General features: G+C 39.1%; 1 protein-coding gene and 1 long non-coding RNA gene across 2 annotated transcripts; one reads left to right on the top strand and one right to left on the bottom strand.

The window, feature by feature from the left end:
• The first annotated feature begins 1338 nt into the window (after positions 1-1338).
• On the top strand, positions 1339-9081 carry LOC130728851 (heat shock cognate 70 kDa protein-like). Its single transcript, XM_057580436.1, has 4 exons — positions 1339-1558; positions 2246-2693; position 4281; positions 7894-9081. Exons 1-4 carry the CDS (start codon positions 1339-1341, stop codon positions 9079-9081), a joined length of 1857 nt encoding a protein of 618 aa, XP_057436419.1.
• A 5986-nt stretch (positions 9082-15067) lies between these two features.
• On the bottom strand, positions 15068-17271 carry LOC130728894 (uncharacterized). Its single transcript, XR_009015819.1, has 3 exons — positions 16533-17271; positions 16355-16424; positions 15068-15325 (listed from the first exon to the last, which is right to left on the bottom strand). It is a non-coding gene; the product is annotated as an uncharacterized LOC130728894 (long non-coding RNA).
• Between the last annotated feature and the right edge of the window lie 383 nt (positions 17272-17654).

Here is a 17654-nt window from a genome sequence, read left to right as displayed (position 1 = left end):
ACGGCGATTTCATTATCCAAAGACAATATATTTTTATAATAATTAAAAGAGTTATTTTTTATTTTTGGAAATTTAAAAGAGTTATCATATTTTCAAATAATTATGTTTTATCATTTAACTCAAATTTATTCTTTTAAATTTAATTATATCAGATATATGTAACCAAAAAAAGTTAATTATATCAGATATAAATTTTGCTCAAGTTTATAATACACAAACCTTTTTTTGAAATTAAATATACAAACCTTTCAATAGCTTTGTTTTTTAAACTTTTGTTTATTCCCTTAACTTATATATAATTATTATAAAATTGTTAAACATACCACATGATTTAAATTTTAAATTCTTATATACTCAAAAAAAAATTCTTATATTAATTTTACTTAATTTTTCAAATGACTTATTATATTTAAAAATTTCAAATGTCAAAACTCATGTTGTTTCGTTGGGAAGGATGAGTCACTACTCCTCAAAAAATTGTGTGTTCAATTCTACCGGAGTTGAATCCACCCAAATTTTTATTCACATTCACTTTGCTGATAAAAAAAAATTTAAATCTTCAAATAATTGATTTTTTTATCATGTTTTTTTTATAGGCAAATGTTAGTTGTTAGAAATGTTAGTAAATTAATCTGTCATCCGAGTTCGAACCTAGGACCCTTCACCCTTCGTCCCACTCAAGCCTTAATCCTAGGTAAATATAGAGTTTTTTTTTCTTGGACTATCAACCATTGACATCACTAGTTAACTTTATGGTCTTTTTTTTTTTGATATCTAGGTACCAATAGGATTTGAACCCAAGACTTGTGAAATTTTAATCCATCAAGTACCATTTAGGCTATCCATATTAGTTAACTTTATGGTTTTGGGTAAGCGCACGCGCATTAAGCAATGGCCACACAAATGACACAATGCGCTTTATTTCAATTGAAAATAATCAAATTCATGAATGGTTAAATGATAAAGTAAGTTAACCACTTTGCCATGCCATACCTGAAATAGAGTTTCTTTGTACCAAATTTTTCTATCATATCCAATCAAATTAAATATCAAATTTTATTTCCTAATATTAAAGATTCTTTGCCCTCAAAACAAATAGGGAATATATATATATATATATATATATATATATATATGTTTCTATCAAATCAAGTCAAATATTGCGCGCGCAGTTTCTTCTTTCTTCTGTGGTACTTGCTGCTGCAGTTTTCATTAGGTACAACAAAGGAGGTAAAATAAGGTTTTGATGTTCATCACTATGCTAGGGTCCCTTCTTCCCAATCCTGACTAGTGATTTTTTTTTACAATTCTTTTTGTTTTTCATTCAGTTAATAGATCATGAAGAGAAGATATGAAGGATTCGCCGTGGGAATCGATCTGGGCACGACGTATTCATGCGTCGGAGTGTGGCAGGATCAACAGAGTAGAGTGGAGATTATCCACAACGATCAAGGCAACAAGACAACACCTTCTTTTGTTGCTTTCACTGAAAATCAAAGGTTGATTGGTGATGTTGCTCATAATCAAGCTTCTACTAACCCTCAGAACACTATCTTTGGTAAAGTTTCTACTTTTGTTTGCTCTTAATTATGATCCCATGAAGGAATGGTTTCCATTAATTATTCACCATTACTGTTCATTAACTTAAATATGGTAAAGTTTTGTCTCCGATCGGTAGCTCAAGTGGTAAAATTTAGGTGACATATGGGTTAGAGAGAAGAAGGTCCGTAGATTAATCTCTAGAGAGTGTCATTTATCTTTCTGATGTTAACAAAAAATATAGGGAAATTTTACAAAAGAAATAAGTGAAAGTTAACCCGATTACCACTCTATAATTTTTCCATTCAAATAACACCAGTTTTGATAGAAACAAATCCTCTCAATTAGAAATAAACAAGTTTCGCCACCTCGCTATGAATTTATGTGTCTTTACTAATCAAAGAAATAAAAGAAAATTAAGTGAATGGTTAGATTATGAAAATTGACATGGTAAAGTTTTTTTACGGTTGATAGGATTCTGATCTGAGCTTATGTTATAAGATAAGTTCAAATAAGTTCTTCTAAACAATGTCATATTGTTTTTTTTTTTTATAAGTCATAAGAAATATATTGAAAATACGTACAAGGGTTACTTCAACCCAATACAAGTAGAAAAAGAAGGGTTTTTAATCATTATACATATTTAAGCCTTCATTTATTTTTGTTGGACTAATGAATGATGATACATTATTCCATTTTTCTTCAGATGCAAAGAGATTAATTGGTAGAAAATTTAGTGATGCTGTGGTTCAAAAAGATATAATGTTGTGGCCATTCAAGGTCATTCCTGGTGTTAATGATAAACCTATTATCATTGTTAACTACAAAGGAGAAGAGAAGCAGCTTTCAGCTGAGGAAATCTCATCTATGGTACTAACAAAGATGCGGGAGACTGCAGAGGCATATTTGGAATCACCTGTGAAGAATGCCGTCATTACTGTGCCTGCTTACTTCAGTGATGCTCAACGAAAAGCCACAATAGATGCCGGTACCATTGCTGGCCTCAATGTTATGTGGATAATCAATGAACCGACTGCTGCAGCTCTGGCATATGGCCTCGACAAGAGAAGTAATTGTGATGCAGAGCGAAATATTTGTGTGTTTGATCTTGGTGGAGGTACTTTTGATGTATCTCTCCTTACAATTAAGGATAAGTGATAGAATATGATTTATTCCTGCAATTATATTGATTGTATTCCTGTAATTAAGCTAGGCAAAATAGGAAATAGTTTGACTTTTGTATATTCAGTTTTGTATTTATACCCTATTGCTATCAATGAGAATGGCACCCATTCAAATCATACTATTCTCTTACATGGTATCACGACCTAACTGATCCCTACTGCTTCCGCTTCTGTTTTTCCCTGCCGGCCTCCTTCTTCCTCCCTTGGGTCACACCGCTGCCGGCCAAGCACATCTGTGCTTCCTTTCCTTCTCACGCCGCACCGCTCCTCGCCGTGCCGCGCCGTGCCGCGCCGCGCCGTTCCTTGCGCTGCCTCTACGTTGCTGTCCATCTCCCACGCTAGTGCTCCTCCACCAGCGTGTGTCACTGCCACCGTTTGTGCTCGCCACTGTTTGGACCAGCCGCTGCTCCTCCGTGCCCAGCAACCGTAAGAGACGCAACACTCCTCTTCTCCTCCTCCACAAGTGCGTCTCTGCCTCCAGCACGCCCCAGCGCCGTCGCCTCCTCCTCTGGCCGCCGTTCCCATCGCCAGGAGCCGCTCAAGCAAGCCAGACCCGCTTCCTCTCATTCGGGTCTTTCCTCCTGCAATTTTTTTTCAAACCCGTGACAGCCCAGTCACGCGGGTTCCATATTCACGGTCCAACAACGGCCCTTGGTTCACCCAGACCGGTTATCTCCTTCCGGTTCACTCAGCTTTCACTCTTGTTTAATTGTTTTTTCGAGTTTTGCAGCCATGTCTTCCACCGGATCGGATCATGAGACACCCACAACATCCGTGGTTGCTGCCCCAACTCCTTCCTCAAGCAAACCGGAGTTCCACCCTGCTCTCGCTGTCAACAATATCAAAAATAGCATCCCTTTTATCCTGGAGTTAGAAAAGGATCATTATGCTATGTGGGCTGAATTGTTTGCGACTCATGCTAGGGCCACCCGTGTTATTCACCACATCATTCCCCAACCTGGGAAGGATCGTCCTGCTATGACTGATCCGGCTTATGAACAATGGCAAACTCTTGACTCTACTGTCCTTCAGTGGATCTACTCAACCATTTCCTTTGATCTGCTTGCTACAATCATGGAGAAGGGCTCCACTGCTATGGAAACATGGAATCGTTTGACTGCTATTTTTGAGGATAACCAGAACTCCCGTGCTGTTGCTCTCGAGCAGGATTTCTCCTCTACTCGCATGGATGATTTTCCCAATGTTTCTGCCTACTGTCAGCGCCTCAAACACCTATCTGATCAGCTGAGGAATGTTGGTGCTCCTGTCACCAATCATCGTTTGGTTCTCCAGTTGGTTTCTGGTTTGACTGAGCCCTTTCGCGGTGTTGCTACACTGATTCGTCAAAGCAACCCCTTGCCCACATTCTCTCATGCTCGCTCCATGCTCACTCTTGAGGAGGCTGGTCTGGCGAAAATGCAGAGCACTACCACTCACACTGCTATGCATACTTCGTCCCCGAGGGCCTCTGATGACTCCTCTCAGCAGCGCTCCAACCGTTCTGGGACTGGTCGCTCAAACAATCGTTCTGGATCTGGTCGCAATCGCGGCAATCAGGGTCGCTCTAGTGGACGTGATCAGCGCGGGGGATCCAGGTCCAATGGCTCATCCGGCTCCTCTACTGCAGCTCCCAACCCACCCTGGCAGCCACCTCAGTTTCCATCTTGGACTCCATGGAGTTGGGCTCCTCCTCCTTGGGCTATGCCGCCATGTCCTTATCCCACCTCTCAGTGGACTCGCCCCACCGGTCCTCCGCGCCAGCCAGGCATCCTCGGTGCTCGTCCGCAGGCATACACTGCTAGTGCTTCCCCAGCACCCACTGACATTGCGGCTGCCATGCACACCATGACTCTCACTCCTCCCGACAGCACTTGGTACATGGATACTGGCGCCTCGTCTCACTCAGCGGCATCACAAGGTAATCTCTCGTCTTATTCTAATTTGAGTCATTTAAATCAGAAACTGATTGTTGGTAGTGGTCAGGGTATTCCAATTCAGGGCTCCGGTCACACAACCATACCCACCTCAAACCACCACAAATCTCTTCACCTTAACCATGTCTTGCACACACCTAATATTATTAAGAATTTGATTTCTGTGCGACAACTCACTACTGACAATAACGTTTCTGTTTCCTTTGATCCTCTTGGCTTCTCGGTCGCTGATTTCAAGACGGGGATCCCTCTTCTGAGATGTGATAGTGTCGGCGATCTCTATCCCGTCACCAATCCCACTCATTTTGCTAGTCTTGCTTCTGGTTTCTGGCACGATCGCCTTGGTCATCCTAGTGCTTCTGCTTTACAGTCTCTTCATAGGAATAAGTTCATTGCATGTGAACATTTGACTTCTAAAACTATTTGTGCTTCGTGTGTTTTTGGCAAACATGTTAAGTTGCCTTTTGTTTCATCCACTAATGCTACTTTGATGCCTTTTGATATTTTACATAGTGATCTTTGGACATCACCTGTTTTAAGTTCTTCTGGCCATCGTTATTATGTTTTATTTCTGGATGATTACACTGATTTTCTGTGGACGTTTCCCTTAGGTAACAAATCTCAAGTTTTTGAAATGTTCACCTCTCTCACTAATCAAATTCAAACACAGTTTTCGCAAAAAGTTAAATGTTTTCAATGTGATAATGGGCGTGAATATGATAATGCGTTGTTCCATCGCTATTGTGCTGCTAATGGTCTTATTTTCCGTTTCTCTTGCCCTCACACCTCTTCTCAAAATGGCAAAGCAGAACGCAAAATACGCACTATTAACAACATGATTCGCACTCTTCTCGCGCATTCATATGTTCCTCCCTCCTTTTGGCATCATGCACTTCACATGGCCACTTATCTCCTTAATATCCTTCCCCGAAAAGCGTTGTCAAATCAATCTCCCACTCAACTTCTGTATCATCGTGATCCTACCTACACACACCTTCGTATCTTCGGTTGTCTTTGTTATCCCTTGCATCCATCCATGAGTATTAACAAACTGCAACCGCGCTCGACTCCGTGTGTCTTCTTAGGGTATCCCCTTAATCACAGAGGTTATAAGTGTTTTGATTTGTCGCACAGAAAGGTTATTATCTCTCGGCATGTCCTTTTTGATGAAACTCAGTTTCCCTTCAAACACATGTCTCCCTCATCCACCTTGACCTATGACTGCTTCACTGATGATCCACATCCCTCTCTTATTCATCAGTGGACCACTACACCTCCCACTCCTGAACCCCAAGCCACACCACCGACCCATCCGCATCCTCTTTTGACGGGTTCTTCGACCTCTACAACCTCCCCCTCTATATCTCCCCCTTCGGATCATCCCGATACCTCTCAGCCACCTACATCACCGGTCCCACCCGCTCCTCCTACTCGGACCATGGCCACACGTAGCATGCAAGGTATTTACAAACCCCGAAAGCTTTTCAACCTTTCTGTTTCCATTGATGATCCGACCATCTCCCCTCTACCCAAAAATCCTAAACTTGCCTTGTCCGACCCTAATTGGAAATCCGCAATGCAGTCTGAATTTAATGCTCTAATTAGGAATAATACGTGGGATTTGGTTCCTCGACCCTGTGATGCTAATGTCATTCGCTGCATGTGGATTTTTAGGCATAAAAAGAAATCTAATGGCTGTTTTGAGCGTTACAAAGCTCGTCTTGTAGGTGATGGCAGGTCTCAAATTGCAGGTGTGGATTGTGATGAGACATTCAGCCCCGTGGTGAAGCCAGCGACTATTCGCACTGTTCTCACCATTGCTCTCTCCAAATCTTGGCCCATTCATCAGTTGGATGTTCAGAATGCATTCCTCCATGGTGATTTGCACGAAACTGTCTACATGCACCAGCCATTGGGTTTCCGTGATCCTCATCATCTTGATCATGTTTGTCGACTGAGGAAATCTCTTTATGCTCTGAAGCAGGCGCCTCGTGCCTGGTACCAGCGCTTTGCCGACTATGTTTCTACCATTGGGTTCCAGCATAGTACTTCAGATCACTCCCTTTTCATCTACCGGCGTGGCTCTGACATGGCATACATCCTCCTTTATGTTGATGACATCATTCTCACCACCTCATCCCATGACCTTCGCAAATCCATTATGGCACTCCTTTCCTCTGAATTTGCTATGAAGGATCTCGGTCCATTGAGTTATTTTCTCGGGATTGCCGTGACTAGACATGCAGGTGGCTTATTCCTCAGTCAGAGCACATATGCTCGAGATATTATTGCACGTGCCGGCATGACTTCGTGCAACCCTTCTGCTACTCCGGTTGACACCAAGCAGAAGCTCAGTACATCCTCCGGCACTCCATATGAGGATCCCACTATGTACCGTAGTCTTCCAGGCGCTCTCCAGTATCTCACCTTCACTCGCCCTGACATTTCATATGCTGTTCAGCAGGTTTGTCTTCACATGCATGCTCCTTGCACTGAGCACATGTTGGCACTAAAGCGCATTCTGCGCTATGTTCAGGGAACCTTGCACTTTGGTTTGCACCTATATCCGACCCCTATTGAGAAGCTTATTTCTTATACTGATGCTGATTGGGGTGGATGTCCTGACACCAGACGCTCCACTTCTGGTTATTGTGTTTTTCTTGGTGACAAACTCATCTCTTGGTCGTCCAAGCGTCAGCCTACTCTCTCTCGTTCCAGTGCAGAGGCTGAGTACAGAGGTGTTGCTAATGTTGTTTCGGAATCTTGTTGGCTCCGCAATCTCCTGCTGGAGCTTCACTTTCCTCTTTTCCAGGCTACTTTGGTGTACTGCGATAATGTTAGTGCTATATATCTCTCTGGAAATCCTGTGCAGCATCAGCGTACCAAACATATTGAGATGGATATCCACTTTGTTCGGGAAAAGGTCGCACGCGGCCAGGCTCGAGTTCTTCATGTCTCTTCCCGCCATCAGATCGCTGATATCTTCACCAAAGGCCTTCCCCGGGTTCTTTTTGATGATTTTCGGACCAGTCTCAGCGTCCGGGAACCTCCCGCTTCGACTGCGGGGGTGTGATAGAATATGATTTATTCCTGCAATTATATTGATTGTATTCCTGTAATTAAGCTAGGCAAAATAGGAAATAGTTTGACTTTTGTATATTCAGTTTTGTATTTATACCCTATTGCTATCAATGAGAATGGCACCCATTCAAATCATACTATTCTCTTACAATAAGGTCTTCCAAGTAAGGGCCACAGCTGGAAACACTCACCTCGGGGGAATGGACTTTGATAACAGAATGGTGGACTATTTTGTAAAGGAGTTCAAGAAGAAGAACAAAGTGGACATAACTGGGAATCCAAAAGCTTTGAGAAGGTTGAGAGCGGCATGTGAGAGGGCGAAAAGGACACTTAGCTTTGCTGTTGATACCACCATCGAGGTAGATGCTCTATTCCAAGGCATTGACTTTTGTTTTTCAATCTCTCGTGTAAGGTTTGAGAATATCAATATGGAACTTTTTGAAGAGTGTATGGAGACGGTAGATAAGTGTCTTAATGATGCTAAGATGACCAAGAGTAGTATACATGATGTTGTCCTTGTTGGTGGCTGTTCTAGGATTCCAAAAGTGCAGCAATTATTGCAGGACTATTTCAATGGCAAGGATCTGTGCAAGAGCATTAATCCTGATGAGGCTGTTGCTTGTGGTGCAGCTGTCCAGGCTGCTTTGTTGAGTGAAGGCGGCATTAAGAATGTTCCAAATTTGGTGTTGATGGATGTCACACCACTGTCACTTGGAATAGCGACAGGAATAGATGTCATGAATGTGGTGATTCCTAGGAACACTAACATTCCTATCAAGAAGACAAAACGATATTCTACACCAAAAGATAATGCAGTTAGAGTCTCGATTAATGTTTATGAGGGAGAGAGAGCGAGAGTTGGTGATAACAATTTGTTAGGCTCTTTTTGGCTTTCTGGCTTTCCTCGTGCTCCTCGTGGCCATCCGTTAGATGTATGCTTTGGTATAGATGAAAATGGTATTATAACTGTTTCTGCTGAGGAAAAAACCACTGGTAATAAGAATAGGATTACCATTACCAATGACAAAGAAAGAATGTCAAGTGAAGAAATAAAAAGATTGATTCAAGAAGCTGAGAAATACCAGGCTGAAGATAAAAAGTACCTTAGCAAGGTCAGTGCAATGATAGCTTTGGATGATTATGTTTACAGTACGAGGCATACTTTAAAGAAAAAGGATATCTATTCTAAGCTCTCCTCACAAGAAAAGGAGAAGATCAATTCTGCAATTGAAAAAGCCAGAAATTTGCTTGATGATGATTATCAGCAGGAGGAAGATGTGTTTGTGGATTGTCTGGAGGATCTTAAGAGCATCTTTGAACCCATTATAGCAAAGAGTGGCTAGTTTTTATCAGCTCAAAGTTTTTTGTCTTTTGACTTGTCATTTTGTTTGTGATAAATGAAAACCTTTGTGATCATAATATCTAGAAATAGTTTTAGTTCAATTATTTTGTGTTGGACATGTTTGAATTGTTACTGTGCTTGACTTAGACACTTGCTAATACTTCCTGAACTTATCCCACATCAGTTCTCTTTAATCTTTATGAAGATTGGAAAAGCAACACAATAAGCATCATAAAGGATAACGAATGTTAGCCCCACTACTGTTATTAGTGCTTGTGCAAGTATCAAGCGAAAGGTCCAGAAACTAATTTAGCCATCAATTGTGGTTCACCCATTTGTTAAGTGAATTTATATACAGTAACCTAGACAATATTCCAATTGAATTAGTATGTTTTTTGTTACATTTGGAAAAGTCAAATTGAATAAGTATTATCTATCAATCTATCTATCTATCTATCTATCTATAAACTATATAAAGAGAGAGTTTTTGCAACCTTGGGATAAATCTGTCAATCAACAAATAATTTCAAAGACTATGAAGCTTGACTATGGATATTTTGGTAAAGATGTCTTTTATTTCACTTGGATTGAATCTCAGCCGTCTATTTCATAGCAATCTCATTGTCTTTCTGCATTCCCAAATGTATTCACTAAACTTAATTGTAAAAATCAATGCATTCATTCATATGGGGTCCTAAAAACATTTGAAGAAACCTTCAATATTCTTCAGTTTTATTACACCTTTCATCTTCTTCAAAGCTTAAACTACATGTATAAATAGCCCTTTGCTCCATACTTTTTTTTGCCAGTTTTCTTACCTTTATCTTTTCTTTTTATTTGGTTTTTAGTAGATTCGGTCATACGCACTTCAAGCTTGATCAAACTCCCAGGTGAATGACTTTTCATTGTACTTTTTTTTCTTTTTCCTTCTATTATATCATTTCTTTGTCTATTGCCAATTTTAAAAAGTGAGTGTGTTTATCAACATTTGAGCTTCTAATTTAGAATAGGCTTAATTGCAACTTTGGTCCCCGACGTTTACCAATGCCACGATTTTGGTCCCCCACCTAATTTAATTACATGGATGGTCCCCGACGTTGTAGGTCGTGTGCAACGTTAGTCCTACCGTTTATTTCTTAATGGAGGAGGTTTACGTGGACGTCCAGTTGGAGAGAGAAAGGAGGTATGAGGAGAGAGGGAAGCACGTGAGTATCACGTGACCCTTATCTGAACCCATTATACCCAAACCCCTGACCTCCCTGGAACGAAGAAGGTAACGCGATATAGATCCCTAGGGTTTCAGATTTGGGTATAATGAGTTCATATAAGGTTTACGTGAGTTCACGTGATACTCACGTACTTCCCTCTCTCCTCAGATCTCCTTTTTCTCTCCAACTAGACGTCCACGTAAGCCTCCTCCATTAAGAAATAAACGGTAGGACTAACGTTGCACACGACCTACAACGTCGGGGACCATCCATGTAATTAAATTAGGCCGGGGACCAAAATTGTGGCATTGGTAAACGTCGGGGACCAAAGTTGTAATTAAGCCTTTAGAATATCATAATTTGGTTTTTGTTCATTTCAGGTTCAAACTGTGCGAGTGGAGAAGATGATAGATTAGACTGTTATGAGGGGAACAAGTACAGTAAGACACATGTGTAAATAAATCATGATTTTAAAGTTATCTAATAAATTTGTATTTCTTTCCTTTAAATTTTCATGCTTGAATTTATAAATTGTTATTTTATTGGGTGAAGACTCAACTTGCATCATTTTTTAACGTGGCTTTGAAACACAAAAATAAGAATTTGTGTTTGGAATTTGGTTTAAATAATCAAGATGAAGGAACTCTTGCTTCCATAGTTGAACAACAAGATAAATTGAACTGCCTAGAAAAATGCACGCTATGAAGGTAGTTGCTGCAATATTTACGATACGAGTGATGAGGATGACCAAGCTTCTAATTCAAGATTTTTATCTTTACATGATGTGGTATCTATTCCTTTACTCTTCTTATACTCTTTTTATCCTTAAAAAATTAATATCATTACCTCTCATCCATATATCGTTCTAATATGGGCAAGACTTTGTGTTAAGTATTTCAAGTGATTTGTTCTATTGGTAGCGAAAAAGAATGAGAGATATCCAACTGCAACAGAGACACATACATCTTTAGAAGTGTGGATTAAAGAAGAATGAAATAGACGGCGGCTGAAGACCCCAACATTGTTCATAAAAGTTTTAGAAGTTTGTGGAAGAAGATTGAAAACTCTGGTGGCTCATAAAGTCTCCATAGTGCAAAGCCTGTTATGAAAACTATAAAAGTATGGTAGACAATGAAACAAAATTGGAGGTGTAATAATGCAGGGAAGTGTTAAAGCAACAAGTGCATCGATTTGAATTGCTCCAAACAAATGTTAAATCTAGAAATTTTGCTTAAATCGGATAGAAGAATGTTCAAGTTCATTGGTATATTGTTTCTTTTTATTTATATGTTGTACATATTAATATGTATTTATTAACATGATAGAAATTTAACTCTAAAATTTAAACACATTGAAGAATATTATAGAGAAGTTGATTGAAACTAATGGTTTATCAATGTCCTTAAGTAATGAAGCATATGTGAATTTATTTACGGTGTTCTTTGTAAATTGAAGTTTAGTTTTATCTTTAAACCACTTTGCATAAAAGAATTGGATATTTTGTCTTAAAGAAGTTTAAAATTTATTATGATATGAGGTTGATACATTAAGGGACTAGATTATATATGTTTTGGGGGCTGCTATCTGTTGCTATACATTTTTCTCTTCGAACCAAGAAACTTAAATTGTTTAATATTTTTATTTGATTTAAGGCAATAATTTAGCGGTTAATGCTTTTTTTTCTACATTTGGTGATTGTTAGTGGACAATGTTTATTTTTTTTTCCCGATCTATTTTGTCGAGAGTCCAACGACCATGTGCATTGCACCACTACATTAGATTGATTATGTAAGACCCCGAATTAAATAATTAGATTATTTATTTACTTTCGTCGTGTTGATTTATTAAGTAATTATATTTTATTATTTTATGTTATTTTCACGACTCGAATCCTATTACGAGTCACGAAAACTATTTATATAATAATTAAGTTCAAATTATGTTTAAAGTTGACACTGTAGTCAGCTTAAGTAATAGCACGAGCCATATTCGCACCCGACTACGGTCGAGAGTGTCCGAAAAAGGCTATATCCGCTCCTAGAGCACTGTTTAAGAGAATTTTAGAATTGAAGGGAGAATAAGAACCTCTAGGTATTTTTCCCATGACCAGTGTTTCGATATGAAACCCTGGACTGTACGCTTGTTAGGTTTTGCTTCCCAGAAGTTCGTCGAAGCTAGACTTTAACTTCTCGGAGACTTTAATTAAGACCCTGAATGAAGAGTTTTTCTATTTGGAGCTTCTAACAAAGTTTCCATCCGCGATGTCACAATTCTTTCAGCAATTGCGACATTTCTTCAGAAGGAAGTTTCTTCATCCGACGTCAACTGCAAAAAGTAGTTTTCCGGCGTATTTTGGCCAATACTGCGTTTATATCGTTTTCTTCAATTTTGAGAACTTCATTTTGAGTTCTGGCATTCTGTCGCCAGATATTCACTTCTTATTGTTAGACGGAAGTACTAGAACGACCGGTTTCGGAAAACCTCGAAGTTTATTTTTTGACGTCCGCTATAAAAGGTGGGAAATGAGAAAATATCTCATTTCCCACCAACTAGAGAGAGAGGCCGCGGGTTTGTAGAGAGAGGGAGAGGATTTCTTTGCGAGTTCTTGTTCGATCGTCCTGATTTCAGAAGCTACGCGTAGGCACAGAGGTAAGGATGTTTAATCTTACTTCTATTTCTGTTTTCTGTCGGCTTATTCTATCTATTTATGTGCTCAAAGTTTTGAGCTTTTTGTAAAAATGTCTGATTACCTCGATTTTTCTTTCCAACTATCTTCTACTGCAACCTAACATGCTATAATCACTGTCGGATCGTTCGGAATTTCACCGAGTCGCCGTAGATCTGAAAAACTGACTAAAAACCCATTTTCTTCACATGTGCTTACTTTATTATCAAAAAGTCGCAACCAAGCTTAGTACCTTTGAGATTAAGTGCTATAAACGTCGTTGTGAACGACCCCATCAATTTTGTTTTTCAGAATTTCAAATTTGAGTTTTTGGTCATTAATTCAGGACCAAAATACCCCTAAGTCGTATTTTCAGTCGTTAAATATTTCTGAGAGTTTCCCTGGCCTAGATATCACCTACGAATACCTAGGAATTATATTAGATCGAAGAAAAAGTTCGGAAACCCTATTTTCTAAAGTGGCCAAAACTTTTTGGAGCTGTACCGTGTCCAAAAATAATTTTTAGGTTAGTATGGCCTGAGCCATAGCGTAGCCCTTTCCGTTGTCGAAATTTTGGCTGTGGTTTCGTGTCATTCCGAGTTCTGTAGCTCGAGTTATGCGCGTTTTAGCGAACGAAGTCTCCGTTGTCCGTTCGTGCCTAAGTGTCAAACTCTAGAGCTTCGAAAGCTTCTTTTCGGGTTTTGATAGTGTTATTAGTTGTATTGTTTCTTAGCGACTAAGCAATGATACTTTGCTTAAGGTTTGGAACGAGTTGAGCTGAGGAAAGAGATTTTGGAGCAATTAGTGAGGTTTCACAACTGAGGAGGACGCCCGGGGAACTTGCTGAGTTCGGGAGCTTTATTTTGGATTGGACTGGGATGTTGAGCTTGGATGGAGAAATTGGCTAAGGTAAGGGTAACTCAATTTTAGCGTGTCTTTGAGTCTTGCCTGCTTTTATCGCACTGCCTGCGTTTGAGATGAAGATGTTTATATTGATTGGCATTGGATTATGATTATTATGCTTGCAATGTTGTATGCTTGCTTATGTTGACTGTTTCTGAGGCTTGTGCCAAATATTTTCTGAAGGCTTCGGCCGAGTGAACTTATTGAGACGTGTGTCTCCGTTTTCTGAGAGGCTTTGGCCGTTTACTGGTTTCTGTCATTGAACAGAGCTGGTATGTATTGAATTGATTTATGTTTGTCGATAATATGAATAACATGTGATTATCTTGATTTGATTATGGAATTTGGGATTGTTGTTTGAGTGACTACTGAGTTGGATGAGATGTTTTGATTTGCATTAAGTGGCAATGAGGTGGGGCGTGGTCCAACGTGATTGTCCCATCCTTCGAGACTTTATACAGTGGCGATGAGGTGGGGTGTGGTCCCGCGTGATTGTCCCGTCCTTCGAGACGTTATACAGTGGCGATGAGGTGGGGTGTGGTCCCGCGTGATTGTCCCATCTTGCGAGATGTTCTAAAGTGGCGATGAGGTGGGGTGTGGTCCCGCGTGATTGTCCCATCTTGCGAGACGTTATTGATCGATCCATTTTGGTAGCAGGATATAGTTGCATTATAGGGAACTAACATCTGACCCTATGTTGTGGGATTTTAGTTATTAGTTTATTGATATTTGATTTGACGTTATATTGTTGAGGTTATTATTATCTGGACTAATCTATGTTAAGTTGTTGATATATGAGTTTAGCTATATTGCTGGTTTTGTTGATATTTGGATTAACTTAAGTTGCTAGTTTATTTACCATGCTAGGTAATTAAATTTGAATAGCATGATTTTCTCCTGTCATATGTGGTAATGGCATGAAGTTAACCCTTTCTATTTGCTACTTGTTGTTTGAGCGCTTAACGCTATTAGGCGATGGAGAATCTTCGAAGGAGCTTAACCTTTGTGCAAGTAGAGATGAGGACTTGAAGGATAGTGGAGTACTCGACGAGTAGTGTCACGACCCAAAATCCTAAGCCGTGATCGGCGCACAGACTACCACCCTAGTCTGGCAAGCCTCTTCCTCAAAGAATCATTTTCCAAACAATTTATTCAAAATATCTTTGTACACATATATAAAAACACTAGAATCTATTTTGTAATTCCAATAGTTACAAATTAACAACATCTGCCAATAAGTTCTTTCATAACCAGTATTTTAAGTGAAATATAAAATCAACTTAAGCACTCAAGTGTCAACTCTTAAAATCTAACAATAAATCGCAATCCCAAATCTAAATCCACCTATGACTCCCTATAGCTGCAGATAACTAGGATTAAATAAGAGACACCAACATGACAACCTGCCAAAGGAATTAAGTCGAATGATCTGAATCTGACAACAGTCTGCTACTCAGTTGCCTGAAAATCTGTGGAGGGAAATAAGGAATGGAGTAAGTCACAAAGACTTAGTGAGCAGTCAACAACCACCATGAACAGGAAGATGAAACATTAGAGGCACGAGTTTTTCGCTCTCAACTCAGTTTAGATAATCTCTACCACCAATATCAGTTCAAACCATTTCCATGCTAAAAGTACTGAAACTCATAAAGATCATAAATAATCATCTCAAATAAATAAGTTAAAATCATGTCAATAAATGAAGACATTTAAAATCTGAAACTTAATGAAATGGGATCACACATGTAGAACCGTGAGGCGGCTCCATCTCGCTGATAGCCCTCTCCTCCTAAGGGATGGCCTCTCCGATAGGGGCGGCTTCATCTAGCGGATTACTCTTTCCTTTCTCAAGTCACATTGTATCATCGGGGGAAGCTATATCTCGTTGATAGCCCTTTCCCCTTAAGGATTATCTTACCCAAGGGGCGGCTCCATCTAACGGATAGCCCTCTCCACCCGGAATCATGTCATATCTCATAAATCTCATCGGGGGAAGCTACATCTCGTTGATAGCCCTTTCCGTGCACTGGTGGCTCCATCTAAGGATAGCCCTCTCCTCGCGGAATCAAACTAGCTAGGTGCACCTAGGCCGTTACCTCCGCTAACGGCTACGGGGTTCTATCAAGGATCCCCAAAACCATTTTCTCAAATCATATCAAGTCTCATCAACAGTCTCAAAATCAGCTTTCCAATACTCATCAAAGTTTTTCAAAATAACATTCTCAACATCAACCTTTCAATGCTCATAAAAGCTTTTCAAGTTCACAATCTCAATTTCACATACTTTCAAAATTAAACCAATGTCATTCTCTTCTCATATCAACTCATAAAACATACTCAAAATCAGCTTCATAAAATCAGCTTTTAGAGTTCAAGAATGAGAGTCAAACATATAAAAAACATGTTTCCCCAATTTAGATAAATAAGCAATATGATAAAGTAGTTAAATCAGTTATAAGACTGTTAAAAATATGTCATAGCAGTTGAAAACCACTCACAACTACGACGAATCAACGCAATTGATTTCAACAATCCCACGACCACCGAACGACCTACTCGCCGTTGAATCTGAACACAAAAATTAACTTCAAACCTTTAGCATGCTAGAGGTTTATAATTCTCCTTAATTCTAACATGCTATAATACTACTATTTAAATTGTAAGTTGTAGGTATACCTCAAAGAAGCCAAAATAAGCAATCCTAAAAGGGTGGGTACTCTTTTCCTCTTTCAGAGCACAAACCCTAACTCTCAAAATGTTATCTTCAAATCCCTTCTACTTGAATACTGAAATTCTCCTTATGAGTGTGTATTTTTTATTGTTGGATTTTTGTGCAAATTCTGTTTTGTGAAGAAGAAAAGAAGACGGAGGGAGATAAGTGAGGAACTGCGGCGTTGGTTCTTTTTGCACAGGGAAGAATTAGAACGAGAGAGAGAGAGAAGGGTATACAGTTCTGAATTGGATAAAAATATAATGGGTGGATGGTGGGTTTTATTTGAAATAGGAATTGGGTAGTGGGGTTTTACGTGGTCTCTTTTTTTTTTTTAAGTTTGTTAATTAATTTTTTTTTTCCTTTTCCCTTTTTTTTTATTCTTTCGTTGATGAACCTTTTTTTTTTTTAAATAAAGCGGATCATTTCAAGTAGAGTCGGGTTTAAGGCTAAAGCCTTGGGTTAGAGAGCTTACCGTTATTGGTTTAAGCTTGCATAAAGATTTTAGGAATTTATATTTGAGGTTTCGGGTAGGTTCCGATGCATTGCTTTCCTGCGGTTCCCCGATGTGGAGATCGTAGGGAGTGTGTCGGATTCATGGTGTCATTGCATAATAGTTTTTGTTGAGTTGTTTCTATTGGTTAGGTTTTGTAGTTGGGAGTATGCATGACATGTTTTGGAAATACATTTGAAAAGAAAAAATATACTTGTGTTTATATATCCTTTTGGAAAACATTGCATATTTATTTTATCAGGTTACTATCGTGACCCCCGAAATTCGGGGCGTTACAGATTAACTGCTCATGGGCTAAATAGAGTGAACTCTATGTCGTTCCAATTTTAGGGAAAATATATTAAAACACATATTTTGTTTCAAATAGATAAAATAAATAAATTGTTCTATGTTACTATTGCAAAAAATAATAACAGACCAAGACATATAAATATAAATAATATTTTTAAATATAATCATAAATTGATAAATTTATATGAGTCATAGAACTTAAAACAATGTCATTTACATGGAATTTGGGTGAAGCTTGCAAGAGGATTGTAAAGGGGCATAAGTTATAAAATTGAAGTGCAGT

The sequence above is a fragment of the Lotus japonicus genome, chromosome 1 (assembly GCF_012489685.1).
Source record: "Lotus japonicus ecotype B-129 chromosome 1, LjGifu_v1.2".
Lineage (NCBI taxonomy): Eukaryota > Viridiplantae > Streptophyta > Magnoliopsida > Fabales > Fabaceae > Lotus > Lotus japonicus.
This window is presented reverse-complemented; position numbering and strand designations above follow the sequence as displayed.